At 39.3% G+C, this 27751-nt stretch overlaps 2 protein-coding genes across 5 annotated transcripts in view; one reads left to right on the forward strand and one right to left on the reverse strand.

Moving 5' to 3' along the window:
• The window catches only part of KIAA1324L (KIAA1324 like), a 183894-nt gene extending 167279 nt beyond the window's left edge, over positions 1-16615 (forward strand). For both annotated transcript variants that reach the window (XM_003130217.5, XM_021063469.1), the window contains exons 20-22: positions 4138-4316; positions 5595-5760; positions 15176-16615. In XM_003130217.5, the coding sequence (XP_003130265.3) occupies positions 4138-4316; positions 5595-5760; positions 15176-15235 (405 nt within the window). In that variant the 3' untranslated portion in view covers positions 15236-16615. The remainder of the gene's footprint in view (positions 1-4137; positions 4317-5594; positions 5761-15175) is intronic.
• Positions 23086-27751, reverse strand: part of GRM3 (glutamate metabotropic receptor 3) — a 243509-nt gene continuing 238843 nt past the window's right edge. For all 3 annotated transcript variants that reach the window (XM_021063475.1, XM_021063472.1, XM_021063473.1), the window contains one exon: positions 23086-23635. In XM_021063475.1, the coding sequence (XP_020919134.1) occupies positions 23562-23635 (74 nt within the window). In that variant the 3' untranslated portion in view covers positions 23086-23561. The remainder of the gene's footprint in view (positions 23636-27751) is intronic.

Raw genomic sequence — 27751 nt, forward strand, 5'->3', positions numbered from 1 at the left:
TTTCTACAAATAGTGTTTGAGAGCCCCTACTTAGCTGCACCAGCCTGGACTAGTACCATATAAAAATGCAGACTTTTACTCTTTCAAGATGGCTTACCCCTCACCCTCTTCAAATTACATTGAAGTGATACCACAGAAGCACAGATGAGAGAATAGATCACTACCGGTGTGGGGACACTGTTAGAGAAACGGCATTAGAGGATCAGAGATTTCAGTGGTATTTCTGAGACCTAGAAGTTAGATAGATTGATTTTTGAGTTAGCATAGAATGGGGGACATACTAGAATCCTCATTTTTAAGGGCATCAGAAAGGGAGAGATATTCTGTCCAGAAAAGTCTTCAACAGCTTGTAGTTGGCCAGTTAGACGGTTGAAGTGTGAGAAAAAAATCTGAATGCCCCTCCCCCATCCCATACATTTGGCATATTTGTAAGCAGTCATGTCTGCCTCCAAGAAAACAAAACATAAAGAACTATTCTCTAAATTAGTATTTTTCATACTTGACTGGCAGCGAACATGTAGTAAGAACTAAATTGTACATTAAGCCTAGCACACAGACACAAAACTCAGACACACAGAGATAGGCCTAAAAATAGTTTTTCTATGGACCAACACTTTTTTTCATATTTTATGACAAAGTTTAGGCATAACAATGTAAAATGAGTTTTTGTTAATACTGTGATACTAAGTAGAAAAGCCCCCAAATAGACAGTACTAAATGAAAATTAGAAAGTTTCATTTAATCCAGTAACTGTGTTTATACGTAGGTAGCTCATTCCAGCTCAGAGCACACAGTGACAGCTCTGCTCACGCATCTAGGGCATGGTTAGGCCAGTTTCTTTTGAACGTTTTTAAGTGGGTCAAGTATGAAAATTCCAGCCTCGCAAAAAATAGTTTCTTTTTAATCCTCATAATAATAATGTATTTTTATGCTTCACAGTGGAATTTAATCTTTACCTTTTCTCTAAAATTATGATGAACTTATTATACTCACTTTTTTAGAGTAAATGAAACCCAGAAGATTCCCTTCTTTGGCCACCGAGTGTAACTCAGGAGTTTTGAAAAGCTAAATAACCTTGTATCCAAGCGTTATTTAATATTTCTATTCTGTAAAGTGATGATAAGAAGTTTCAGATAGTGGGATGACAACAGTGTCTCTAGTTTTATCTCATTCAAACTGTCTTCACTGAAAACACTGTGTTCAACATTTTATAAGAATGTTGCTCACAGATAGTTGCCCAGTGTAGCTTTTTAAATGTTTGCCTGGAGAGTAGTATCTTTTGGAACACTTTCTTTTGTTTGACACATTGGCATATGTAATTCTCCCCGTATAATTCCAAATTGCATTTGAGAAATACCAAGGTCAGTTAAATGTGTCCTTCTGTTGTACTTAGATGCAAGTTTTGAAAATATTTGCCAATGAGATTGAGTTTCAATTAGAAAAACATCTTTCCTTAGTATATTCCATTGTAATAACAAAGAAATGGGTTTGCTACAGTAAGTGGGTATGTTCACCTCTGATCTCTGAATAATATATTTTGAAGTCCTCTTTGATGAGCTTTCAATCCATGTGACACCTTTTACTGCATTTTCCATTATGTCCATGGACATGGGTGTGTTTCTTTGGATGCCAAAGCCTTATGACAGAAAAAAACAATGATTGCAAAATAACATGATGGGTATCTTTAAAATTTTAATAACTCTACTGTGCTTCTGTCCTATTGCCTGCTCCATTCGTTGCAATTATTCACTTGACATTGGCTGAGAGTCCACTTTCCTAATTCTGTAAAGACATAATCCAGAAGGGCATGAGGTTAAATTTATACAGTGCAAGTCCTCCACACACAGCTGATACAAACTAAAAGAGACACAAGACATGATAAAAGTGCTCTTATCAAATTGGATCTCAAAAACCTATACTGGATTCTAAGTATGTATTAAGCATTACTTCTAAATGTTATACAGTAGTGAAGATTTGAAGAGATACCATATTATCACTAAAAGGTATGTCTTAAAATTTGTCATCAAATTTATCTCACCTTGTGCACAAAGTATCCCTACATGCTAGAAGAATAAATTTTTCAGCTGCAGTGTTAGCCATTTTCTTGTTTGCCAATGACATGTGACCTAATGAAGGGATAAAGCTTTCTAATGACTAGAACAGCCAAGAAATGTATAAAATGCCTAAGTTGTAGAATGATTAAGAAATTCTGGGAGTTCCCGCTGTGTCACAGTGCATTAAAGTTCTGACTGCAGTGGCTCGGGCCACTGTGGAGAATCAGGTTAGATCCCGGCCTGGTGCAGTAGGTTGAAGGATCATTGCTATAGTTGTGGCTCAGATTTGCAGCTCAGAAACTTCCATATGCCACGGGTGTGGCAAAAAAATAAATTCTGCCAATAGTTTGCTTTTATTTAACAATTTGAAGAGTTAATGGTTTTTTTTTTTTTTTTTGGTTTGGTTTTGGTTTTGTTTGCTTTTTAGGGCTGCACTGAGGCATATGGAAGTTCCCAGGCTAGGGATCCAGTCAGAGTTACAGCTACTGGCCTACGCCACAGCCACAGCAATGCAAGATTCAGGGATCTAACCCACAATCTCATGGTTACTAGTCAGATTTGTTTCCACTGCCACAATGGGAACTCCCTTAATGGTTTCTTTATAAGACCGTCTTTGGACAATAGACCTTGCAATTTTCCCTGGGTGTGGCATCTTTGTTACAACCATATAAATGCTTTCAGTTGGATGCCCTTCAGATGACGTCAGTGTTTGCTGACTGAAGTTAACATTCTTCTCTTTATTGTCATTATTTACACTTAGAGAGGCAGTAGTTCATCTTGCTCATGCCTCCTCATTTCTTTACCTCGTCTTTCTTATAAAAATCATGCGAGCCATTTAAAAAATAGTTTATTCACACTAAGCTTAATAAAAATGTTACTTTTTTTTTCAATTACCAATGTCCTTTCTAAAAACATTCTCAAAATTCTTATCCAAAACTTGGTTGAAACTTTTCATCAAAATAAATAGGATCCTCCTGAACATCTTGCACTTCAAGTCTAACTGTAAAAGTGTGTATGTGTATGAAATGAAACATTATGGTGTTATGCTTCTCTTAGGGTGTTGCTAAAGTTAGCATCATTCACCAGAAAATTTAATGAGGCACACTAAGCAAAAAATACAATGCCAGCATTCTCTGGTGGCTCAGGGGGTTAAGCATCTGATGTTGTTACTGCTGTGGCATGGGTTCTATACCTGGACCAGGAGCTTCCATATGCCATGGGCATAGCTAAAAATAATAAATAAAAATACAAAAAAAGTAATGTGTCATTTAATGTCATTGGGTACAGCCATCCCACAGATTGCCACCCGTCACTGTATATGTTGAAATATATAGGAACCATGCCCTGTACTCTGATTTTTGCTTCTGATCTCTCTTACTTGATCTGTTTATTTTTAAAAATTTCTGGCTGAGACCCAGTATTTTGATTTTACTGTTCATTTGTTGATTGCAATTTGTTGATTGTTGAAAACATTGTCCTAACACAATTGTCATCTACTTTGGGAGAATGAGAGTGAGAACCTCATGTGGGTAGAGATGACCCAGAGTAACTCCCCCCCCACCCCCCCCCACCACCTCATTCTGGTCTGGGGAAGGGGGTACTGTCTGTGTGTCTCCCTTCAAACGAGTCACCAAAACCTGCCGGTCTTGGTGCACCTACATGTTCTGGGTTCAAGGTCTGCTATTCCACTCAGGGGAGATGCTTTTTGAGGAAATGGATCTACGTGATGAGTGGGTAAAACCCATCCCAGTTAGTTAGCGTACTCTAAGTTTTCATTTAAAAACATGACTAAGAAGGCAGGGCTCATCAGAAATTTGAAGAAAATAGCACAAATGATATACCCAAATGGAGTCATTTTTATTCAACCTCAGCATGAAGCAAGCCTTCTGATCTGACAATTCATGGTTTTGTCACATTTTTCATTCATCATTTCCTTATTCTCTCTCTCCTCTCCTCTCTTTTTTGGAGCCTCTGTTAGATGAAAGCTGAATAATCCTCTCTGACGACTGTGAATAAAGCGTTAGCAAAACCCTTCTTCACAATCTCATTTCTCATGTCATCTGTGTGTGTGTTTTTTTCAAAGGAAACCTTATATGTATGGAATGAACCTAAGTGGTGCATTAAAGGAATTTCTCTGCCTGAGAAAAAGTTGTCCACCTGTGAAACGGTTGACTTTTGGCTAAAAGTGGGAGCAGGTGTGGGAGCTTTTACAGCTGTTTTGCTGGTTGCTCTAACTTGCTACTTCTGGAAAAAGAATCAGAAGTAAGTAACCTCTGTGATACCACTGAAAAATCTCTTGTTGTGAAAATTTTAAACTTAATCGTTATACCCAACAATTTCTCTCAGGGATGCAAGAAATTTCTTCTCATGAAGAGTTGTAGGAAAGGCCTTTGAGAAAGCAAGCAGAAATGATCATTGTTTTGATGACAGACAGATCAGAGAACATTAAAAATCATTTTAAAACATTATGATAAATCAACTACTTCTATTAAAAATAAAATAAAATAAAATAAGGCAAAGAACAGAGGCTCCATGCTACTCGGGTAGCTGGGAGCAAAGCTGAGAATGGAAGGCAGGTTTTCTTTGTATGTCTTTTTTCTTTTCATGACAACATGCTGCCTTCTTGCTCCACTTTTTCTTTTTCAATTTCCCATGGGCAGATATTTGCAAAGAAATAGACTAAATGTAGAGGCAAATGTCACCTCTATTTTACTTAAGGACTTCAAGAATCTGAAATTGAGAATCAGTCTAACTTCTGACTACATATTAACATGATGTAACTCTTTAAAAATGATTCAGGGAGTTCCCGTCATGGCTCAGTGGTGAACAAACTCGACTAGTATTGTGAGGACATGGGTTCTATCCCTGGTCTTGCGAAGTGGGTTAAGGATCCAATGTTGCCATGAGCTGTGGTGTAGGTCATAGGTGATGCGTGGATCCCGTGTTGCTGTGGCTGTGGTATAGACCAGCAGCTGTAGTTCTGATTTAACCCCTAGTCTGTGAACTTCATATGCCATGGGTATGGCCCTAAAAAGCCAAAAAAAGAAAAAAAGATTCACATGTCTGTGGGGCTGTGAACTTTCTGTATTGTATTATCTAGGGACAGTTGTAATATCTGGAGTGAGGAGTAGAAAGGAATGAGTGATATGGAGAAGCCATATCACATGCCCGTGTAATATTCTCATCCTTAAGAACGAAACTTTGGAAAGCTGCATTGTGAATTAATTTCCAAATATTTATAAATGAAGAAAATGCACCCAGACCCGAAATGTTCTCTTTGTTTTTTTAGAAATTTGTCATAATGGGACAATTTAGTCAATGTAAAATAAGTGATAAAGTTAACTGTATTGCACTGATTCTCTGGAATTCTGGAAAAGACGTGTGCATAGCTAGTAGATTAATGAGAATACATAGTGCGATGGCTGCGGGTGAGGGAAATATGTTGGTGGGGCAGGTCTATGCAAGACAATTTAAATAGCTGACATAAAATACATATTAATTTATACTAAACAGCCACTTTATTTATTTACCACTACTTAGACTGGAGTACAAATATTCCAAATTAGTAATGACCACCAACTCAAAAGAGTGTGAACTCCCAGCTGCAGACAGCTGTGCTATCATGGAAGGAGAAGACAATGAAGAGGAAGTTGTTTATTCCAATAAGCAGTCACTTCTGGGGAAACTCAAATCCTTGGCAACAAAGGTGAGAGCAGAATTTTATCCTGGTGTTACTGTGCTTTTATAAATAAGGGGCCATGTTAATCTAGCAGTGGTGCTCATGCAAACTGTCATTCAGCGTATCTGTTTTCCATGGGTGTTTATCCAGCAAAGCACTCTGAGCAGTACTTAAGAATGTAAATGTAAGAACCTTCACTACAGCATTGCTTCTTTACCAATTTTTAAAAAATTTTTAAAGCATAGGTTTTTTCTTTTGTTTTTTTTAATGATTTTTATTTTTTCCATTATATTTGTTTATAGTGTTCTGTCTAATATTCTACTGTACACCAAAGTGACCCAGTCACATACACACATGCACATATATATATATATATATATATATATATATACATTCTTTTTCTCACATTTCCCTCCATCATGCTCCATCACAAGTGACTAGATATAGTTCCCTGTGCTATACAGCAGGATCTCATTGCTTACCCACTCCAAATGCAATAGTTTGCATCTATTAACCCCAGACTCCCAGTCCATCCCACTCCCTCCCCTAACCCCTTCTCCTTGGCAGTCTGTTCTCCAAGTCCATGTGTTTCTTTTCTGTGGAAAGGTTCATTTGTGCCGTATATTAGATTCAAGATATAAGTGAAGTATAGCTTATATATAGTGTTGTGCCATTTCTGCTGTACAGCCAAGGATCCAGTCATACATACATACATTCTTTTTCTCTTATTATCTTCCATCATGTTCTATCACAAGAGTTTGGATATAGTTTCCTGTACTATACAGTAGGACCGCAGTGCTTATCCACTCTAAATGTAATAGTTTACAGTAGAAACAACCTTAAACACCATCAGTAAGGAGTTAGATAAGAAATTTCTGCATATCAAAGTAATGGAATATTGTGCAACTCTGCACCTGTTAAAGATTGCGATGGCTGTGTGTACTCACAGATAAGTAAGGTAAGTGAAGTGAAAACAACACATGGCTTATCATATTTCTATCGGCTCTACATTTATGTTAGCATTTGAATAGGAAACTGCTAATAGTAGCTGCTTTGGGGGAGTTTTGAATTAATGGGAGTCTTTAGTCTTTGAAGAAATACATTTTTGTAATATGTGAATTTTCTCAGAGATAATATAATACTAAAAGACAAAAAATTTTAAGTAGGTAAAAGATCTCATGTTCACTTGTACTTCGTTCCATGTAGAGAAAATAAAAGTTATATAAAATGTTGAGATATGACCTTATCAGATGCTGTCACTTTTGTCAGCTTGAAATGATTACTGTATCCAAACAGGTAACATGAAGCCTTAGGTATTATTTTTAAACACATTTTATTGTCATTTTTCACCATTGACTTAAAAGATGAGAAATCACCAGTTTACCTACTGAGGATTAAAAACAGAATGAAACAGTAGAAAGAAAATGAATTTCAAAGGATTTTCAGCAGGAAAAACAAGTGGTAAAATACTCCATTTATTGAGAGTGTCTTAGTAATCATTTCCTAATTTAGGCACGTAAGTGTGTCGTAGGGGATCATTTAAAAATAAAATGAATAAGCCCTATTCCCCTTATGCTAATGGTTATTTAATATTAATATGGTAGTTTGAAAGGATACTGTTGGTACAGAATAATAAATATACAGTGATTGTCAAGGACTGAGATTTTACCCTCTTTGCAAGCTTAACAACTGAGCCTCCCACGATTTCATGGATACTTGAGAAGACATGGGACTTCTGATCAGGACAGTTTAACACTCACAGCAGAATCACTAGCCAAAACATCAAAATTTATATCCATTCTGAAGCCCCACTTCCTACCGGACTATGGGAACAGCAACAGATCCCACTCAGAAACCTCCTCGGAGTAACCCAGGATAGCCTGATTTTGAAAAGACGACCTATCGAGGATGTTTGCATAAACAGTTGAATTATGACCACTTAGGACCACTCCTAACTGTGTAGAATAAGCCACACTTTAGGAGAGAAGTCAATGCCTGGCTTCTACACGAGAAGCATAACCTTGGAAGTATACATGGTACTTCTGAAAAGGAAGTATTATTTACAATTTTAGGGGGCCACCACATGAGACCTATTTAGTTAGGCAACATTGGTTGACAGTGCCTGCAACCTCCTTGCTGGCTTGTCAACTTCAGTATTCCAGATTTGCCTCAGACAATTGTGTCTCTTCTTCACCTTTGGACTAAGACTGCTTGCGGGCAGTTGATCCAACCTTTCTTGTTTGTCCATACTGCAGGCTGGGTGGTATGTGTCCCCTCCGTGGCAGTGGGAATGGAGATGCTGATTGCCATTGTTTGGGGGCAGAAGCTGGCACCATCCCTATGGTCTTTGATAGATTTTTCAGTAAGTTTGAGGAGAATGGTAACCAAATTGTGGTTGGAGCATCTGGTAGTCAGACCCAGTAAGTAGTCAGTTAAATTGAAGGCACTTGAAACCATTTGAGAGAGAGGACACTAAGGCATTTTCCTACATAGGAAGGTGTCAAGGTGACTAGGAAAGACAAATAATCATGACTATCCTCCCATTCTTTGCACCTTTTAGGATCTAAGGTGTATCTTTCCCAGGTGTCTCCTTATCAGACTGCACTATTGATCTTCCAATGCCACAGATCAGTCTGTCCTGTCAGTGGCTAAAGATTCATTTCATTTCAGCTCTTCTCCTACTGGTGCCTAGATATGGGCTCTAGAACATTCAGGTACAAGAAGGTCAAGGGCTTTTAAAAACTCTTGGGAGACCTCGTCTGTCTTCCACCTTTTTCCATGTGGGCTATGGTAGGAGGTCTTGATGAGCTGTGTAGTCAACTAAGTGGTTATTCTTCTGATTAGTACCATGACAAGCCAATAAGCCATAAAGGTGGCTAAACCAGAGCTATATTTGAATCTCTTAGGCTCCCTTCTGGCCATACTACCATCAGACATCCTGAGGGTTGCTGTTGGAGTAAATAAGGACACATCATGTCAGGAGTAGTCAGGACAGAATCCTGTGTTTTCACATGTGTATATAACCTTAGGGAGATTGTTTTTATGTATTCTCATTAAATGTTCTTTTTTTTTTTTTTTTTTTTTTTTTTGTCTTTTTGCCTTTTCTTGAGCTGTTCCTGCGGCACATGGAGGTTCCCAGGCTAGGGGTCGAATCAGAGCTGTAGTCGCTGGCCTACACCAGAGCCACAGCAACGTGGGATCTGAGCCACATCTGCGACCTACACCACAGCTCACGGCAACACCGGATCCTTAACCCACTGAAGAAGGCCACGGATCGAACCCGATACCTCATGGTTCCTAGTCAGATCCCTTAACCACTGTGCCGTGACGGGAACTCCTATATTCTTATTTATTCTTATTAAATGTTCTTGCTAATAATTATCTGTGAAGCAGCCCAGAGAAGATGATCCCTTAATTATTAAGAGATGATCCCTTAATAATCCGTTTTTGGAGACAGCCATATTTAGTAACCGAACTGCCTTATTAAGATGTGTGGACCAAGAGGAGATGGACACAGAGTCAGAAATATTTTTGTCATTTTTTTTTTTTTTTTTGCCTTTTTTTAGGGCCACACCCATGGCATATGGAAGTTCCCAGACTGGGGGTTGAATCTGAGCTGCAGCTGCTAGCCTAGGCCATAGTCACAACAATGCAGGATCTGAGCCATGTCTGTGACCTACACTATGGCTCATGGAAACTCCAGATCCTTAACCCACTGAGCGAGGCCAGGGGTCAAATCTGCATCTTCATGGATACTAGTTGAGTTCATTATTGCTGAGCCATGGAGGGAACTCCTGGCTTTGTGCAATTCTGATTCACACATTTGTTGCACATGGCGGAGAAAGTAGTGGCCCTTGGAATAAATATATGAGTCATCCTTCTCTTTGTCTGGTTGCTCTTTTTTCTTTCTTTCTTTCTTTTTTTTTTTTTTTTTTCCTTTTTTAGGGGCACACCCATGGCATATGGAAGTTCCCAGGTTAGGGATCAAATCGTGCTGCACCTACCGGTCTACACCACAGCCACAGCAGCCCTGGATCCTTAAGCCACTGAGCAAGGCCAGGGATCAAACCTGAATCCTCATGGATATTAGTCGGGTTCTTAACCTGCTGGGCCACAGCAGGAACTCCTGCATGGCTGCTCTTGACCAGCAGATTCTTTTCCAGTGCTTAGAAGATGAGAAAATGTAAGTACACACCATCAATTCCTACTTTAGACTCAGATGTGGAAGCAAAAGCAGCATCTTGAATGGGGACTAGAACCCCTTGAACAAGGTCACATTACCTTCCCTTCCCCACTGAGAACCTTGCTTAAAACCCTTTAGTTTAAATTTTGTGCCCTTCTCCTCCTGCAGGTTCAGGTAGGATGGTGACCTCAGTGCCTATAACAAACAGACTTGTAAGTGTTTGAGTCCCTCCCCTTCCCAAGGCTCCCTCTCAGTCTCAGATGGGTGTCTGTGGCCCTTAGTTCCACTTAGGGCAGGAAAACTTGGGTCCTTTCCTCTAATCATCTTTTTCATTAAAGCAGCTGAAGTCAGCATAGGTGGGGAGGGAAGGATGAAGGGTTCAGAGGGAAGTGAACCTCTGTGACAGCCTTGGCATTTGCTGTTATTTTCAAGCAATACAGTAGCTGCTCATGAGCCAATCAAACTTCAGGTGTTTTTGGTCCCTTCAAAGTCCTATGTTGAACAGCAAGGTTATCATGCTGACATCATCTCTTTCAGCATTGGGGACGCTTTGACTCAGAAGTGACAGCCAGACTGACTTCTGCCTAAGGCTGCAGGCTTTATGTCCTTTTGTTGATTTGGGCTTGACTCATATACAGGAGCCTTTTTAAAAATGAATTCACCTTGCGAGTTTCTGCTGTGGTGCAGTGGGTTAATGATCTGGCTCTTGTTTATGGCATTGCCAGTTGGAGCCCTGGCCCGGTGCAGTGGGTTAAGGATCTGGCATTGCTGCAGCTGTGGCTCAGGTTTGATCCCTGGCCCGGGAACTTCCATATGCCACAAGTGAAGCTGAAAAAGGAAAAAAAAGAATTCACCTTATTTTTTCCTCCATTGTCATATTTAAGTTAATGCCTGGTTTTCATATAAAGGATAAAGGAAATTTCCAGGATGGGACTGACCATACTCATTTATCTAGATGTTTTGGAGTCAGTTTATCATTCTCCAGTGACCATCTCCCTCCTTATGAACCCAGGCTGGGGCAGCAAGCTCCCCAGTTATCAGTGCCTCCCTAAGTTTTTCTGTGGAAATCCACTCGAGGAGGAGGCCAGAGCTCTCTCATCGCAGTGAGAGTTGAGAGGACGCACTTCAAAACCTCAGAGACCTTTTACTGCATCTTTGGGGGCATCTGAAGTTGGCAGGACAGAGTATAAGAGGTGTTAAGCCCTGGGATGGCTTAGCAGTTCCCATTCTTTTTTTTTTTTGTCTCTTTAGGGCTGCACCCAAGGCATATGGAGGTTCCAAGGCTAGGGGTGGAATTGGAGCTGTAGCCTCTGGCCTAAACCACAGCCACAGCAACTCCAGGTCCAAGCTGTGTCTGCAACCTACACCACAGCTCATGGCAACGCCGGATCCTTAACCCATTGAACAAGGTCAGGGATCGAACTTCCATCCTCATGGATGCTAGTCAGATTCATTTCTGCTGAGCCATGATGGGAGCCTCACAGTTTCCATTCTTAACAATCCTTCTTGACTCCTGCCACCTCATCTGCAAAGTGAACCAGGCAAAATTCTGACAGTTCACCTGGTTTCTGCCCATAAGTGATTTTTTTTTTTTGCGTTCCTGTTGTGGCGCAGTGCTTAACAAACCTGACTAGGAACCATGAGGTTGCGGGTTCAATTCCTGCCCTTACTCAGTGGGTTAAGGATCTGGTGTTGCCATGAGCTGTGGTGTAGGTCGCAGATGAGGCTCGGATCCTGCGTTGCTGTGGCTCTGGTGTAGGCTGGTGGCTACAGCCCCGATTAGACCCCTATCCTGGGAACCTCCTTGTGCCGTGGGTGTGGCCCTAGAAAAGACAAAAAAAATAATAATAATTTTTTTCATCTTTTAAAAGGAAGAACTTAAATATTACAGAAGAGTTGAAAGGATCATGTGGTGGTACAGCCGTATACCCAACACCTACATTTTACTCTCCATTGCTTATCTCTCCATCCCTCTATCCATGTAGTCTGTCTTCCTTTTTTTTTTTGATGTGTTTCTAAGTAAGTTTCAGCCTTGAATACATTTGACCCCTGAACACTTCAGTTTTCATATAATTGATGAGAGAATTCAGTACCTCAAGTTTTTTAAAGGTAAAATGTTTATACAGAGTGAAATGTGTATATCACAAATACAAGACGATGAAATTTGAGAAATGAATAACCCATGTAACCCCAGATCCTATCAAGATGTAGAACATTAGCCTTGTACATGAAGGTGAACTCATGTCTTTTCGTATATAATCATCCCCATCCTCATCCCCCGAAGGAAGCTGTTGTGATGATCCTTTAAAACTGGCAATTAGTTTTGCCTGTTTCAGAGTTTCACATAATTGTAAGTTGTATTTTGTGTAAGTTTTCTTTCACTCCGAAAAATGTTCTAAGATTCATTCTCCTCATTGAAGTAATATGTGGAAGGTTCCTCTCAATTGAGGAGTGTGTTGTAGGGATATGTGCCTTATCTGCTCTCCTGTTGTTGGATCCTTGTGCCATTTCCAATGGTTGACTATGAATAAAGCTGCTGTGAATACTATCGTACACATTTTATTGTGTGTCCCACTTAAACAACTTTGCTATGCATGAGTTCTTTGCTCAGCATGAGTTCATGGGGCAAAGAAAAAAGTTATAAACTTCTAAACTACTGTCTCAAGTAAGGTTTGTTTGTCTTATATATCCTTATTCATGTTCTAAAGGCATACTTTCTTTGGTTTTCCTTTATAGGTTTACCCTGGGTGTATAGGGTTTCCTTTATAGGTTTACCCTGACTTTTCTCAACAATTAAAAAAATATAATCAGTTGATGTTCTTTCTTTTTTTTTTTCTTTTATGTGTTCATTCTACCATGGTCATTAATGGCACACTGGTACACTCTGTGTTAGAGCCTCCACCAGGTTTTGGTGAAATGTCAAATTAGACAGTTTCTTATCTCGGAGCCTAGTTTACTGATGGAAAACACACTCAAACACACACACACACACACACACACACACACACACACACACACACCATCCAGTACAGCAGAAGTAGAGTTTCTTGGAGCACAGAAGAGAAGGGAGTACTGTAAGGTGGGTAGTGACGAGATAAGGAGAAGCTTCTGAGGGAAGTTGGCTTTTGAGTAGATTCTTGAATTTAGAGCTTAAAAAGATGATTTTGTATGGCATCTTTATTTAATGTGTGAGTAAAGTGAGACTTAGAGAAGTTCACTTATTTGTCTAAAAGAAGGTTAGCTAGGAATTAGAAACGACATCTTTTGAGTTCCAGTTCAGGGTTTTTCCTTCTACGTGGTGGTGTTTCAGTACATTTTCACAACCATTGATTGACAGCCAACCATGTTATGGGAATTAAAGAACTTAGAAGAGACAATTTCTACCATCAGGAAGTCCCAGTCAATTAGTGTGTTAACCTCTCTCCCCATCCCTCTGTCTCTGCCTCTTCCCACCAACACACACACACTACACATGTATGTATCCTACCATATCAGCCAGGAGCAAAATTCCATGTGAACACAGAGGCCTATGAAGCTAACATGACTGTATAAAGAGATTTCAGTGTTTTACTTGAAATATTATCTGGAGAATAACAAACAGGTCTCTGCCTACCCTCCCCAAGGAACATGTTTTTTCAGTCTTCTCAAGGCCAGGCCATAAATATTTCAGCTTTCCTTCCTAGTTCATGGCTGATGCCCTAATACTCTTTCCTGTAATGCACTGTGAACTCCTCCAGGACAGATGTTTTATGTCCCTTAAAGTGTAGTCCTGTTCCTGAAACACATTAGTGCTTAAGAAATATTTGAGGAGTTCCCATTGTGGCTCACCAGGTTAAGAACCTGACATAGTGTCTGTGAGGATGTGGGTTCAATCCCTGGCCTCTCCCAGTGGGTTAAGGGTCCAGTGTTGCTGCAAGCTGTAGCATAGGTTGCAGATACAGCTCAGATCTTGTGTTGATGTGGCTGTGGCATAGGCCTGCAGCTGCAGCTCTGATTTGACCCCAGGCCCAGAAACTTCCATATGCCACATGTATGGCCATAAAAAACAATGGGAAAAAAAAGTGTGTTGGGGGAAATAAAAATAAAAAATAAATAAAAAAACCCAATATTTTTTGTCAATTATCGATGGTTATTCCTAGAAAATTAAAGCTGGTCAGTGTGGGGCTTGAGGCAGGCTCTCCCAGAGCCAGTGAGCTGGGGCACTGCCATCTGTGTGCTGTTCTCTCACAGGCTTGTCATCTCGGCAGAGGCAGGGAAATAGGGTATGTTGTTCACATTGTGATGTTTTTCTATAATTCTGACCATGTAACCCTAAAGTTTATCTAAAGTTTTGGGCTTCTCCACTCAAATGAGAGAAGATGTGAAAGCAACTTAGTTCTACCTGATAGGTACTCAATACCTAGTTCTTGCTATTTTTCTCCTTTTCCCTTCTCCACTGTAGAGATACATCCCTTTGCACTCAGGACTGATCTGCCTCATATTTCCTTTATTTCAAAAATAATCCTAGTGCTCTTCATCTGTATTCTCTTCAACAGCATGTCCCCCTAACCCTATTCCAGCATCCTTCAGAAAGCTCTGTCTAACTTTAACAATGAGAACATTGGGAGAAATCTCACTTCTTATTTCTTGTTTTCCCCATTAAAGGAGAATACTTTATCTTAATAGGCTATGAATTATATAACAAGTGCCAGCAATGTTATATTTGCCTTAAAATTTTGATTTATTATCTGAGATGATTTATATTTAATATCTTTAGTAGGCATGTTCTCCCAAGATTTTCCTAAAATGCATCATTGAACCTAAACGATCTTATGTCTTATTGGTGTTCTTTTTGTTTCTGCTCTCTTTTTTTGTTGTTATTGAGCCTGTGTTATCTTGAGAACATTTATTTTACTGTCACTTCTATTTTGTCTATAGTTTGCATGAATAGGTCATCTATTTCAGTACTCAGATCGGCTGTCACTTTAGAAAGAGTCTCAGTGGTTTCTTTATGAGAAGCACAGCCACATCTTTTGGTATCTACTGCAATCATGTGATTGCTTCTATTTCGCATCTGTGTCTTATTTCCTGGACATCAGAAGCATCAGAGGCATGCTATCTGTTACAACTGCTGCCCTCCTTTAAATGTAAAATCCTTATTACAAGTGGCAGATACGTAATTAAAATGATTTCCAGACTGTATTTTTGGACACGTAAGATCCTAAAATGATATTGGAATTTTAGTGAGTTGACTTTTGTCTTAATATTTTTTTCCCATAGGAAAAAGAAGACCATTTTGAATCTGTTCAGCTGAAATCCTCAAGATCTCCAAACATATGAAAAGACTGTGCTGTAGCCTTCAGACTGATGAACAAAGAAACCTGCTCTCTAGTTTTCCAGGGCCGTAGCTTAGAGCCTGTCCTCGTATCTGGCACATTGGTGATGTCACAGAGGAGGGCCATGCCGCTGAAAAGGAAGGAGGTTGAACAGTTTGATTGCCTTATCATGGTCAAGTATCTTGCCAAAAATAGGAAAGCAAATGGTTTGAGTCTCAACTGAAGATGAAGCTCAACTCAGGAAGAGATTTATCTGTATATACACATAACTCAAAACCAAGGTTAAGCCCACCAGTGCACTGCTGATGCATGCCATATAATTAATGGGTAATTTTCTTCTTTATAACTTCTATTTAAAAAGTCTGTTTGGAGGACAGATGTGAGCATATGCATTGTAATCCCATTTATGTCTTTTATTTGTTTATATTTGGGGGAAGATTTGAAAAATTTTTTAAGGTACAGTTATTTTTCCCATTATTTATTTTCCTGACAGACCGTAAAACATCTTTTCTATTAAAAATGGTGAACAAAGAAAGACAACAGATTTTTCATTTTTCCATAGGGTACCCTTCTTGATTTCAGAAACCTAAGTAAACAGTAATTTTTTATGAAGAGTCAGCATGTGTTTGGGTCATCTAAACTTATAATCGTCTTTGAAATTCCATCCTTCTTGGAACTGGTAAGAAGGGATTGACTGAAAGTGGGATTCATAAAAAAAAAAAAAAAAAAAAGCAAAGGAGAAGCTTAGACCTCCCATTAATACAAACAAGCTGACACTATATAGAAGTCACATGGTTTGAAACAATTTATGTAATACGTGAAGTTTAATTTAGAATGGGTGGAAAAACGTGTTTATCAAATCACTTGTGAAATCATGAGAAGAACGTGGAATAGCTTATGTATAAGTATAGATAACTGTACAAAGGTACTGAAATAATTTCATAGTGTCTAGAAAATGGCAGTGGGATATTTACCCTTTATCAGCATCAAAGGTTATATGGTTATCTTTCTGCTAAAGACTTGAAAAATTATGACTTCCATAGTTTTCTTTTTAAATTAGTAAGTCAGGAATTCACTTTTAGAAAATTGCGTATAATTGTATTCATAATGAGAATGTGGTTGTACCATAAGCAGTTATGAAATGTGTTGTTGTTCCCATTCAAGAGTGATTTGGGTAATTGTGATAATTCCCATGATGGACAGGTTATACTAGTATTAGCATGACTTGAATATTATTAGTCAAAAGAAGTCTGAATGAAGCTGGATTTGACCAATTTCATGTAAAAATTGTCTTAGAACTGGGGAAAAGGGAAGTTTCCTGACCATTGATAATCTTAGATTCTCTAGCTGGTTTCGAATAAACAGTGATCTTTATAGATCTTAATCCAGATTTTGAAAAGGACTGGTGATTGAGAGAAGCAGGGCATATGGGCAAGACATTGAATGTTTTTCCCCAAGTTTTTCAATGAGGTATGACTTACAACTTTTGATTCAGCAGGTTGTGTGGAAAATGGGAGAAGAGCAAATAATTGAATTTATTTGGCTGATGGGTCAAACACTGGACCATTTGTTTGTTGTTGAATGAGTGTTTGTTTTGTGTATATCACTGCTGTTGGACTCAGGAGTATAGGTGAGGTTACCGCTGCTTTACTGTTGTGAAATTCACGGAGGGCATTGCTTTTCCACCTTTAAGTTCTTAAATTTCATTATAACAAAGAATCTATTTTGGCATTGCTCATCTTTATCCTGCCAACAGTGCTGGTGAGCCTTTTCCCATCTTGATCAAAATTTAAACAGAAGAATAAGAATACACTTGAAATTTTCCCTTTCAGAGGCACCCTGGTAGAGTTGTATAGAGTGGACAGAGTCAGGAAGTTTCTGCATAGTCACCTGTCACCTCTCTTTTTGCCTTCACTGAGCTCAACATGTATGTTCCAAGCCATAGAGATATTTGGGATTTGCTCCCAGGTAGCTTCTTTCTTCTCCTGTCACTGGACTAAAATCTCTGACATGTCAAAAATGCCTTAAATTTTAATGAACTCTCTGAAAATGTAGTTGGTATTGAAGGATTTATTTATTTTATTTCTAATTTTAGATATTAAATAGATTTTGTCAGCTCAGTCCCATCTTTGGAAAGAGCTGACTTTTCCCTTTGGATCCCAGTATTTGCATTTTATTCCAAGCACTGAAGAACTGTGACAGAAGGAGTATCATGAAGAAAGTATTCGGGCCAATCCTTGCTATAAAACTCACTTTAATTTTATGTCTTGCCTTTGCAAAACTCAGTGGACTGTTTAAAGGCATAAACTAATTAATCATGTTTCTATGACTTTTGACATTTGCTATTTCTTTCCCCCCTACATGATAGAAGAAGTTACTTGTTAATTGTCTTAAAGGCAGTTATGAAGCCTTAAATACTCCATTAAGTCAATTCTTGCCTATAATATGTCTTAGCACTCTGTCAAACCATATTTAAATCAGTTTTCCACTGAATGAGACCATGTCTTCTGTGGATAAATTACATCATGCCACTTAACAATGTTGAGCAATTTGATTTATGTTCAGTTGATTTAAAAGATTGAATTTTTTTTCTTGTTTTCCTTCCCCCTCTTTGGTTAGTAGTAATCAAGTCCTTTCCAAGATTAAAAAATGTTTTAGAGTATTTTTTTTTTGTAGATTTTTGTCATTATTTTCTTTCCAAGGAGAGAAGAGGTGGTTTAAATGGTTATATGAAAGAACTGCTTGATTTTATCATTTATCATCTGGGTCTCCAAGTTCCTAGGTGGTGGGTCATTGACTGACTCTAGTTCTTCAAGACAAATATGATCAGCTGTCATCTGACATCTGTCAGTAGAGCTACTTGCTTGTGGTCATTACTAATGGGAAGCTAATATGTAGATCATTTCTCTCTTCCTCACAAAAGTAAATTTCCTGGAAGTTTGCATGAAATGATGATTCCATTGGCAAATTTAAAGTCAGTGCATTGCTCATGTTTACCTTTTTATACTAAAGATCTGTAGAGTAGAACTTCTTCAAAGGACTTACATATCCTCACATCTGTTTTGTAGTGATCATGAATATTATCTCAGGTTTATATGCCCAAGTCCTAAATTAAGATTGCCCTAAAAAAAAAAAAGAGGATTCAAGGTGAATAAGCTTAAAAAAAAAATCCTAACACCTGACTTGTTCCTTGGATGCTTAAAATGGAGTTCATGTTCACAGTAATTGGCCAGAGATTCTACTCTTGTTGGATTTCGCTTTGATTTAACATTTTCAGATGAGTTTATTTTAGGACTGTAAGTGAAGGAAGTAAAAGATGGGAATGAAAAACTGAAAATTAATTGGTACTCTTCTTACAGTTGATATTAATTGATACTACTATTGCAATTGTCTAGATCAGAGGCCAGCAAACATTTTCTATAAAGGGTCAGATAGTAAATATTTTCATCTGTTGCAACTCCAACTCTGCCATTGTAGGATTAAAGCAGCCATAGACAATATATAAACAAATGGGTATGACTGCATTCTAGGAAAATTTGAATACATGGAAATTTGAGTTTAATTTCCATTTATTTACATGAAATGTAATTCTTTTGACTTTTCTCCTGTCTACATAAAAATATAGATGTATACATGTATACATTCTTTTTTCTCACATTATCATGCTCCATCATAAGTGTCTAGACATAGCTCCCAGTGCTACACAGCAGGATCTCATTGCTAATCCATTCTAAAGGCAATAGTCTGCATCTATTAACTGCAAACTCCCAATCCATCCCACTCCCTCCCCCTCCCCCTTGGCAACCACATTAGAAAATTGACAGAACAGTATAAACCAGTTATAATGGAAAAAAATAAAAATCATTATATAAAAGAAAATATAGAAGCATTCTTCGTTTACAGGCTTTGTATAAACAGATGCTGGATTTGACTTGTGAACCATGGTTTGCTGATAACTGGTTTTGATCACTGCAACCCATAAGCAAAATTATTTTGTACAGATTCATTGCCCTTTAGGAGCTTACATCTTTAAAGTTTCTCAAGTCTCTAGAGATGATACAGAAGAAAATAACCTGCCACTCTCCCTTGATGATTTAATCACTCACCAAAGACAAAGCCAGAAACTCTTCTGAGCTCCTCTTCTAGTTCTGGGACTTGATTGTGGATATTGATTAGGAAATGATGAAACTCAAGCAAGAGAATTGGTTCAAAGTAAACCAGCAAGATTGATTTAGAAGCCTTTGCTTATTATGGTTTCTATAACATTTATTGCTGAGGTAATTTGATTTGGAGATGATATTTAATCCTTTATACAGATTTATTTCAAGTAACTGTATGGGGGTAGCGTATATTGATGCAAAAGTGTCAGCCTAGGTTCTTGAGCCCTGGCACTAGAGACGGTCCATTGCTAGTGTTCAAGTGTTTGGGAAGCACACACCTTAATCCACACACATTTACCGAATCTTATTTTAAGACTTTCTGCGTTGCAAAAGACACTTCAGATTCCTTTAATGATTGGTGGTTCAAGAAACTGACCTCCGGTTGCCTTGAACAAAATGTCCCAGTTAGGCTTTTAATTTGCCAGAATTTTCCTTGGCTTATTAATGACTCTTGGATGAAGAGCTCTGTCTAAAATAGCTTGTGGATATTGGCAGATTTGGTTTGGAGGGAGGTAATACTTCCTTTATCTCAGATGGCTGATTTTAGATTACCACTGCTTAGGTTAAATCAGTGAGTCCAACCAGTGGGAATTACGGAAACCTCAACTTACTGTCACAGAGCAGGAGTGATAATTGCCTTATTTATCATTTTGGCTCTTGGTTATTAGGGCTGTGAAAGTTATAATCCATACTGGTGTTCCATCTTCGTGGCACCTCACTTTCCTTGACTTCTCCATGTTTATAGCCCTTTAGTAAAGGGCTGCAATGCCCAAAGCTCTCATGGTAGATAGGTGTGTAAAGCAGGCTGGTTGAGAGGAATAGTGGCATTGAAGACTGTAAAGCTTTATTGGCTTAATCACTTCCCTTCTTAGCTACCCTTAGTCTGTCCTCTGTGTGATCTACAAACAAGCTTACCTCACAGCTTGAAAATGTGACTTTTTTATTTTACCATGAACAACCTGAGTGGGCAAGAGAGTCTATTAATATTTAAACTAGATAGGTCACAGGGCATTTCAGAAACTGTAAACATCCAGGAATCCAACAATAATCAACCATATCATTTGGTTCTGATATGTTTTTTAATGAGTGTGATGATCATTCTGCTTGAGTTTCTTAAATTCAGGATATTTTTGCAAAAATGTATCAGTTCAACAAGTTTTATATTCTGAAAGAATGAAATATGGTTACTGGAGTTAAAAAAGAAAAAACAGTCCTAAACCTGTTTGTTTAAAATGGCTTATGTAAAAAACGATTTTATAGCTTCTATTTTCCATACATATGCTGAATGTTCTTTAAAAAATTATTTCTAGACATCACATCTTAGGGGATGAACTTTTGAATAGGAAACACAGTTCGTGACAAGGAAGAAGGTGATGGCAACTGTCAGTTAACACACTTTTAGTATAAAGAGAGGGAGTGAAATAATACCAGCCATAGATCAAAACCCTGCTCTCCAAAAACATTTTTCTCAGGATGTACCCACAGCCTAATTGTCGTGTTTAAAAAGATCCATGATCAGTTTGATTGTTTTAGGCATCAGTTGTGTCTCTGAACAACTCAACTGATATTGCCTTCCTCAGCCTGTCACATTCCATCAGTGGGTTGAGTTAATTTTCTCTCCCATCATCCTTGCCTCAGCCTTGATCTTGAGCAGATGCTCATTCTGAGCACACTTATCTAGCACTCCTGGCAGTTTCAGTCACAACAGCATTTTTTCCTGCCATCTAGCTGTTGAAACTATTACCCAGTCGGCCCCAAGTACCCGCCCCCACCCCGAGCCAAACCCAGGTTCTTTGGATATAAGAGTTCAGAGGCTTTGCACTGTTGTTTTTGAGCATCTGGTGAGTTTTGGACACATCGAAGGGGGTGCTGATTCAAATGCATCCAGAAGGAAAAAGAATTTCTTTTTTTAAAAAAATTTTTGGCTGCACCCACAGCACATGGAACTTCCCAGGCTAAGGATCAAACTTGCCCCACATTTGGGGCTTGCACACAGCTGAGGGAGTGCCAGGTACTTAACCCCCTGAGCCACAAGGGGAGCTCCAGAAAGAAGAGAATTTCTAACATGAAACTTCTCATTTTATTTCTTTCAAGACCAGTCATGCTGGCTTTTGTGCACCTTTTCAGTATTTCTGGATGTTTTAAAAGTGGGACCTGTATGTCTTGATTAACCAGGCCTTGGTTTTTTAGCCTGTGAGTCCCTCATATCATCCTCTTCCTTCTCCTCACTGTCTTCTTCAATCACACTTCCCTCGTTATTTTCCAGTCTTGATGCTTCTTAAAGGCAGAAACTGCACTTAATCATCTATTTCTCTGTCATGGGGTGAAGAATGACTTCTCCAAAGATATGTACACATCCTAATGTTCCTTCACTTCAAAAAAAGGCCTTTGCAGATGTAATTAAGGTCCTTGAAATGGGATCATCCTGCATTATCCAGGTGAGCCCGAAATCCCATCACAAGTGTCCTTGTGAGAGACACACTGGGAGAGAAGGGGATGTGAAGATGGACACAGAGATTAGAGTGATGCGATGTCAAGAAGCTGACAACCACCAGAAACTAGAAGAGGAAAGGAATGGATTCTCCCCTGGAGCCAAGGGGGTACAGCCCTGCCAACACTGAGAATCAATTTCTGTTGTACTAAGCCTACAAGTTTGTATTAAGCTGTTGGATCAGTTACATGAAACCAATACATTCTCTGTCCATGGTATCTTGGTGCAGGGCCTGGCAGACAGATAGGTTCTCAGTAAATTTTTCTACATTAATAAATGCTTTGTGACTGCAAGGTTTGTCAGAAAAATAGGACAGTATTGTTAAGAATGAGCCAGTTTTAGCTTTTCTGTGCTTTCCCTGTTTGCTGCTTTATTTGTGTTAGTAAAACGTTCAGGTTGAGTGACAAGCCTGTGTGTCTATGCATTGTTCTCGGGACTTTGGCAAAGCCTTGGAAAAGAAGATATCCTGCATTTTTGCTGCCGCATTCAGCTATGAACCGTGAGTGATTTTCCAATGGAATAATAAGATGCTTTCTCAGTCTCCTTGCTAGTAATTAAGGTTGTTTTGGGAAATGAGAGCCTTCAAACCTCCCCTGGAGGTCAGCCTCTTCATTCACAGGAAAGCAGGAATGGAGGAGCCTGTGCCTCAGGGCCCTCTTTGGGCAAATTCTGGGATGCTCTACAGATGGGGCTTAAAGAACCAACATGGGTGTTATGTGGCCATTGTGTATTTAGGCTGTTGTCAGTCCAATTCTGATTATGGGCTTTGCAAATCCGCCTAGATCTGCTCACAGGAAGCAACCTGTGTTCATTGTATCTATAAGTAAAGAGAAGCCCAGTTAGATTATTTCTTCCAACATTAAAAGTAGAAATGGGAGTTCCTGTTGTGGCTTAGCAAGTTAAAAACATGACATAGTGTCCATGAGGATGCGGGTTGATCCCTGGCCTCGATCAGTGTGTTAAGGATCTGGCGTTGCTGTGAGCTGCTATAGAGGTCACGGATGTGGCTCAGATCTGGTATTGCTGTGGCCCTGCTATAGGCCTGTAGCTGCAGTTCCAATTTGATCCCTAACCTGGGAACTTCCATGTGCCATGGATGCCGCCCTAAAAAAAAAAAAAAAAAAAAAAAAAGTAGATATAGTCTAAAGTCCACACACTCAAATTACCTGAAATGATTGAAAAAGAAAAAGCCATTAGCCACCATGCTGGAAAACCTTGAAGGTTTTATTCCCAATATCTTTACATTAATACAGATGCTTTTTGTTTTTTGCTGAGAAAAACCACCTGTTACACATAATGTAACTTTAATATACAACATAGAAACTCATCCTAAGTTAGTTACAACAAGGACCTACAAAAAACTTCATAGGAAAAAAAGTTACCTAATATTGCCACCGTATTTTCTAATAGACTGACCCTGTCAGACCCTGTCACCAAATACTCAGCTCTGTAAACAATGGTTATGTCCATGTTCTGGGGAATCATTAATAAGAGGGGCACTAAAATCAGTCTAAAAAGTTCTAGCACGTCACTATATATTGTACAGTCCTCAAAAATAATTTATTGTACTGTTTCTAAAAAAAGGTCCTAAGGGGAGTTCTTTCTCCACGTTCCGGAGCTGCATGTGAGTACTTGCGTCTGACAACCTAAAAACACGAGAACTGAACTGCAATTCACAATCACAGGGATGAGGTGGTGGAGTCAAGGACTTCTCGCCCGTTGCACACCGTCGGCATGTACGTGCTTGCAGAGGCTGGAAAACAAAGCAGGGTGGAAAAGTCTGTGTTAGTCAAGGGGGCCCCAGAGGGACTGGCATGGATAATCCCAGATGCTAGTTAAAACTGAGTTAAAAACTCAGTTTAATTTGCCTTTGGAAAGTGCTAGGTGATTTAATGCTGTAGTGGGTCAACTTTCTCCATATGCTCTGCTCGAGATTAGCTGGGATCCTGGCACCTACCTCTACCAATGTCATACCTCTTGGAGAGAGTTGATAAGCATGATCATTGTTGAAAGAAGCCACTGTGGGTTTAAAATGAGCTTTGGTAATCTCTAAACTGGTTAAAATACAGTGTGCAAAATTGAAAGCTCACTGCAGTTTGCTTAGATTGTTAAATTAATTACTCTTTTCAATACCTAATTAACATTGTTCTCTCTGGGCAGAAATGGCTCTCTGTAGTGCCAGGAGTCATCTGTGAGCTCCACTGCCTGAGAGAATGGTTTGATACATTTTCATTGTTCAAGTAGATAACATCAGGGAAAATTCTAGTGAGGGCTGGGGTGGTAAGAACTTCCGTTTCATAATAACTGGCAGAAAGGAAGACATTCTAAAGCATGGATGCTTTTGTTAATGACAATATTGATAATTGCCTCAGGGTGAGTGTATACGGATGTGTATGATCATTCTTTTTATGGCTCTTCATTTTCCTAGATACAACTCATAGCTCTTGTGTTGAACCAAAGTTTTGTTTTTGTGAGACAGCAAAGTTATATCTATTTCACCCTTAAAGCTTTTTCCTTTTACTGAAAGAGAACCTAAGCAAGGAGCCCCGACTTCCACGGGGTGAAACTCTATGGCCAAGAGAATCATTTAGCGCTGGCCTCACCTTGCCTTCTAGAGCTGTCAATGTTCCATCCCTTGGCCTGTCCATCTGGACTTGCTCTGCCCAGGAGGAGCTGGTCCTCTTGGCTACCTGACCGTGGCTTCAGTCAAGCAGCCCAGTTAGCTGTCCCTTTCTTTAAAGGCATGGCTCTTGGTTAATAAACAAACTAATTTCATGCTGAAGTGTTCTTGTCCACATTAGGTATGATATTCTTGCCCCATAAAATTGTGTTTTTCATAGGAATTTCTTTAAACGCGAAGGAGAAACTAATTTTGAAATTTGTTACCATGTGGCATTCAATGGGGAAGCATTCATCATGTCTGGGGCACAAGTCTTTCAGCAAAACCTCCCCTATGGAAACTCCAGTCTCTCAATTTTGTGCTGATTACTTGTCTAGGTGTAGAAGAGAATTATGAAGTCAAGTCTGTGTGGCCACCTAAGGTTATAGAGGAGTCATGGGACATGCTCACTCTTTGGGAGATTTTTTTTCCTTTTATCATTTTTAGAATGAGGTTCAATTTTCTTTACGATATGAGTCCACTAAAAGCTACAATATGTTGCGGGGGCAGGGATAGCATAATCTACATTTCCTGAAACTTCTACATTGAAGACACAGTGTGTGCCAGAGAAATACTTGATGGAAGGGGATAGTGACAATGACTCCAAATACGAAGGCATGACTTTATTCTTTGCAAAGCTTCTTCGTGTAATTTATCTAATTCTTGCTTTATCAAAGCTCAGTGGGGTAACAGAAAGAACAAGGTGAAATGAAGTCAAAACCACAGTTCACTGGAAACCTAGGAGGGTCATCTTCTTTCTCTGCGGCTTCCTTGTATTCAGCTGCCTACTTTGCGTCTCCATGTGGCAGTTTAATTGACATCTCTAAATCAGGTGGCCAAAGCATAACTTTTGATTCGCTAACCTGTCTCTGTGTAGTCTTTGTTTCCTCAGCAAATGGTCCCACCCTTTGGCCATTTATTCAAACCAAGAAGTCTAACATTTATGCTTCCTTCCTTTTTGGTCCCTCCTCCCATGTCAAACTATTGCTGCTGGGTCCAATCCCCCTGCCTTTGACTGCAGCCTCTTCCATCTCCTCCCTCCCCCCAACCCTACCACCATTCTTGTTCTCTTGGCCACTGTAATAGCTGCACCACAGGCATATCTGTGTGCACTCCTGCCTCCCTACACTGCCTTCTCTCTGCAGCAGCCAGAGTGCTTTCAGATGTAAGTCACCTCCCTCCACACCTCCTGTGGCTTCTCTCTGGGCTCTTTACTCTGGTTTATAAGGCCCAGTGAGATTCAGACCATGCCTATCTTTCTGCACTCACCTAATTATGTCTTCCCCCACCCCTTTTTATTTTTTGTTTTTTGTCCTCAAACAGGACTTCTGTTTCTCAGTTTCAGACCTTTTGTAGTAGCTCTTGTCTCTGCCAGGAATGTGCTTCTCTCTCTTAACCATGTGTCAGGCTCTTTCTTATCACCACCCCCATCTGAAATGCCACCCTCTGACAAAGGCTGTCGACAGGCCACCACATCTAATATAACCAGCCAGTTACTCTCTGTCACATTACCCATTTTTAAAGCTGATTTATTTTCTTATTTTCTTTTCTTTCTTTCTTTTTTTTCTTGGTTAGTGTCTTTATGTCTTGTACTCTTGACTAGAAAATAGGCAGGGGCTCTGCTGTCTTTTTCATTATTATATCCCCATTATGCTGGTCATGGAGTAGACACCATATAATACCATATAATATTTTCTGAAATTTTGTATGAATGGTTGTATTTCAGAGAACCAGGGAACCAATGGAAGTTTCAGGAAGGAAATAATCTATCATCCTGAAGAAATGCCCAACAAATGTGAGGCCTATGGGCTGCCTCGTTGTGAAACAGGTAGGCCTTTCTGCTCCTCAAGCCACATCGTGGCCTCAACCATCCCTCACCCTGCAGAGAACTGGCTGGGGCCCTGAGCATCCTATAGCAGGTGTGCCTTTGACATTTTAACTGATCTCTTCATCTTTCCAAGATCAAGTTTTATTATTTCTGTGCAGGTTTCTTCCTTTTCAGAGATGGAAGAAGAATAATGTGTCAGGGGGTAAGTCTAGGCGAACCAGGGGCTGGTGTGCTGGTACTCCTCCCTGTCCACCTTGAACTAGTCTCATCCCCTCTCTCCCCGCATTTGTAAAGATGGCAAAGCTACTCTGGTGTTCCCTCTGCCATTGAGAGACTTGAAGGAATGCTGATCTGAAGTGTACGCATATGATCTGTTTGCTTACTGCATTCTCCTTTCTTCAAAATTGGGGATATTTTGACCACATAGGTAAGAGATACAGGGTAGACACGTGGAAAGTCCTCAAGCTATAGTGTCAAATAGTCTTCTCCTGTACTCCCTGTGGACATCATTATAGAAGTTTACAGAATAACTTAGAATCATCTACTTGCTTCACTCGGACATTGAAGGGAACACCCTATGTTAGAATGTTTAAGCTCTTTGAGAGGAAGATAATACAAATTCAGGGTCTTCTCACAAACAGCAACAACAGCAAAAAACACTCACAAGACTCTTTCTGCAGTTATCTTTTTTCCCTTACCACATTTTAGTGTATCAAAGAACCGTAACTTATATTTTTCTGCATCTCCTTTACTATTTCATCCGTAGCTTTTGCCAGTGCATTTTATTGTATTATGTAAAAAACATTCTCATTTTTGTACATGCTGCTGAATATCGTAGAGGAAATTATTGTTTTATGAGTTTGCTATCTCAATTACTTTGCCTTTCATAAATATTTTACATCTGCCTCCCGTATTAGCCCATCTGTTATTCCCTAAGGTAGTAAAATATGTGGAAGAGGAACATATTGTTATTTTCGTGTGTGTGTTGGTGATAAGTTTTTGCTATTATTCTGATGAAATTCTCACAAGATCTTTAATGGTATAAATTTAGCCTATTTTCTTAAGTGCAGTTAAGCAGATTTCCATAATCATCCTTTTTGTCAGAAATGAGAAATGTGCAGGTTTATTTTTGGTTTTCCTGGGAGTGCGGTGAGTGGCCACTGTGAGTTACTCTCGGTGGTACTTTTTGCTATTTAAAGCTGAAAAAGACCTAATAGTTCCACTGCTGATGACAGAAGGGCCATTCACACACATCAAAAGGCATGTTTTGCTTCACAAACTTGGTAAAGCTTTTAGAGGTCAATGCAGCCAAGTGACAGCTTTCTCTAGCAGTGTGAAATCTATTTCTCTTGTACCAGTAATGCAGAGACTGGCCAAGCTTT

Source organism: Sus scrofa, chromosome 9 (assembly GCF_000003025.6).
Source record: "Sus scrofa isolate TJ Tabasco breed Duroc chromosome 9, Sscrofa11.1, whole genome shotgun sequence".
NCBI lineage: Eukaryota > Metazoa > Chordata > Mammalia > Artiodactyla > Suidae > Sus > Sus scrofa.